Source organism: Perca fluviatilis, chromosome 12, assembly GCF_010015445.1.
Source record: "Perca fluviatilis chromosome 12, GENO_Pfluv_1.0, whole genome shotgun sequence".
In the NCBI taxonomy this organism is placed as follows: domain Eukaryota; kingdom Metazoa; phylum Chordata; class Actinopteri; order Perciformes; family Percidae; genus Perca; species Perca fluviatilis.
Window position 1 is genome coordinate 38,877,252 of NC_053123.1, and position 2,500 is coordinate 38,879,751.

Here is a 2,500-nt window from a genome sequence, read left to right on the forward strand (position 1 = left end):
GTTAGCTGGTTAACACTACACCTGACAGCAGGTAACGTTAGCCTACCGTTAGCTAGTTAACACTACACCTGAGAGCAGGTAACGTTAGCCTACCTTTAGCTAGCAGCTGGAGTAAACACGGTTAAAATGCTGACAGCTAACGTTAAACAGTGTAAAGTGTGTCTGTATTTCACTAGAGAGGATTCCATCACCGGGACGTAACAGTCTGCAGCTGCCAACGTCTGAAAAACAACTGAAACCGGTGCATTCAAAGTTATTGTAAAATACCCTTTTCCCATCTGGTGGTTGTTTTTGTTGTTCAACAGCAATTTACTGGTGAAATAAGTTATTGTTATAAGTTATAGTTATTACATTATTATTAAATCATTTAATTGTGTCCATATGGCCTTAGCAATAAACAAGCCGTTCTTTAATGTTGCCGACTGTTTTTTACTTTCTTAAAAAGTATCGTTTAGGCACCATTTAAGCAGCGGCACCGTTATAAAAGTATTGCTTTAGTACTGGTGTTGGATAAAACCCAAACGATACCCAACCCTGTTGAACAGTATTCAGTTGAATGTCCTGAAACTAGATAGAAGAGAAAGATGAACAAAGGAAATGTGCGTGAGCAGAACGTACTGAAGATGTCTTTGGCTTTCATCTCCTCTGACTCCAGCGGGTCGCTGATGCCGTACATGTTCTCAGCACAGATCCTCATGATGTACTCCTTGCCCTCCGTTAGCTTCGGGATCTGAGGGAGACAAACTAAGTGTCAACATCTGAACCACTGGGAAAAACAGCTCTTCTTTGGCTCAATGGTGTTTTAAGCCCCCAACGTCGACTTCAAGGCACCCAAATTCAAGTAGCGAACTGCTCAGTTAATTAACTTGTGAAGAGTAATAGTTGAACCATCTACATTTTTTTATTTTTTTTATTTGGTTGAAAGAAAACCAGAATTTCTGATATAGAAACTTTTGGAAAATGGGTCAAATTTGGTTGGCTCAGTGGGTAGAGCAGGCGCACATATACTTCGAGTCTTATGCCTTGACGCAGAGGTCCAGGGTTCGACTCCGACCTGTGATGATTTCCAGCATGTCTTCCCCCTCTCTCTCTCTCTCTCTCTCTCTCTCTCTCTCTCTCTCTCTCCCCTTTCTCACCTAGCTGTCCTGTCATAATTAAAGGCAGAAAAGCCCCAAAAAATAATCTTTAAAAAAGAGAAAATGGGTCAGATTTCACCCAAGGACAACCGGAGGGTTAACCCGACAGCCGAGTGGAGTTGGACCCACCTTGCAGACGGTCTTGGTGGTGGCGGACGTGACCATGGTCCAGGTGTCTCTGTTGGTGTCTCTCTTCTCGATGATGTAGTTGGAGACGGGGATGCCGCCGCTGTCCAGCGGAGGTTTCCACGAGATCACCATGAACTCCCGGTGCACCTCCTCAAACACCACGGGGCCGACCGGAGGAGTGGGACGGTCTGCAGGGAACAAAGGAACCAAATAAGGAATCTGGGATGTTGGGACTATTATCGCCACTGTTCATCACACCCCCAACCGGCACCGTCAGACACCTCCTACCAAGAGCCTGGGTCTGTCCCAGGTTTCTCCCTAAAAGGAAGTTTTTCCTCGCCACTGTCGCACTTGGGGGAATTACTGGAATTGTTGGGTCTTTGTAAATCATAGAGTGTGGTCTAGATGCTCGATGGTGTTTTGAGCCCCCAGCGTCTCCTTCCGGGCAGCACCGCGACTGTTGACTTCAAGGCACTTAACCTTAACCTTAAACTTTGGGGGCTTAAAACACCGATAAACGGTCTAGACCTACTCTATCTGTAACGTGTCTCGAGGTAACTCCTGTTACGATTTGATACTATAAACAAAATTGAATTGAACTGTAACATGATTTACTTTACTTATCATTATTTTACCGATCAACCTTTGAACTGTGATCTATGATTAGAACATTATTATCATTATTTTTATCATTGATGTGTATTTATTGTCTTGTATTTTCATGTATTATTTCACAAATTTATTTGAATCCATCCCATAATATAAAGGATTCTCAAGAGCCCCTTTTCTCCTTAACTACCTACCTACCTACCTACCTACCTACCTATCTATCTATCTATCTATCTATCTATCTATCTATCTACCTACTTATCTATCTATCTATCTATCTATCTACCTACCTACCTACCTACCTACCTACCTACCTACCTACCTATCTACCTACCTACTTGTCTATCTATCTATCTGTCTATCTCTCTATCTACCTACCTACCTACCTATCTACCTACCTACATGTCTATCTGTCTGTCTATCTCTATCTATCTCTCTATCTATCTCTCTACCTACCTATCTATCTATCTCTCTACCTACCTATCTACCTACTTATCTATCTATCTATCTATCTATCTATCTATCTATCTATCTATCTATCTATCTATCTATCTATCTATCTATCTATCTATCTACTTATCTATCTACCAGCACGTAAATCTATCTGCCTACGTACGTCTATCTAC

At 42.1% G+C, this 2,500-nt stretch overlaps 1 protein-coding gene across 1 annotated transcript in view; it reads right to left on the minus strand.

The window, feature by feature from the left end:
- LOC120569501 (titin-like) overlaps nt 1-2,500 on the minus strand; it is a 276,128-nt gene that overhangs the window by 77,697 nt on the left and 195,931 nt on the right. Inside the window, 2 exon segments of the mRNA XM_039817355.1 lie at nt 619-730; nt 1,266-1,453. Coding sequence (XP_039673289.1) covers nt 619-730; nt 1,266-1,453 — 300 coding nt within the window.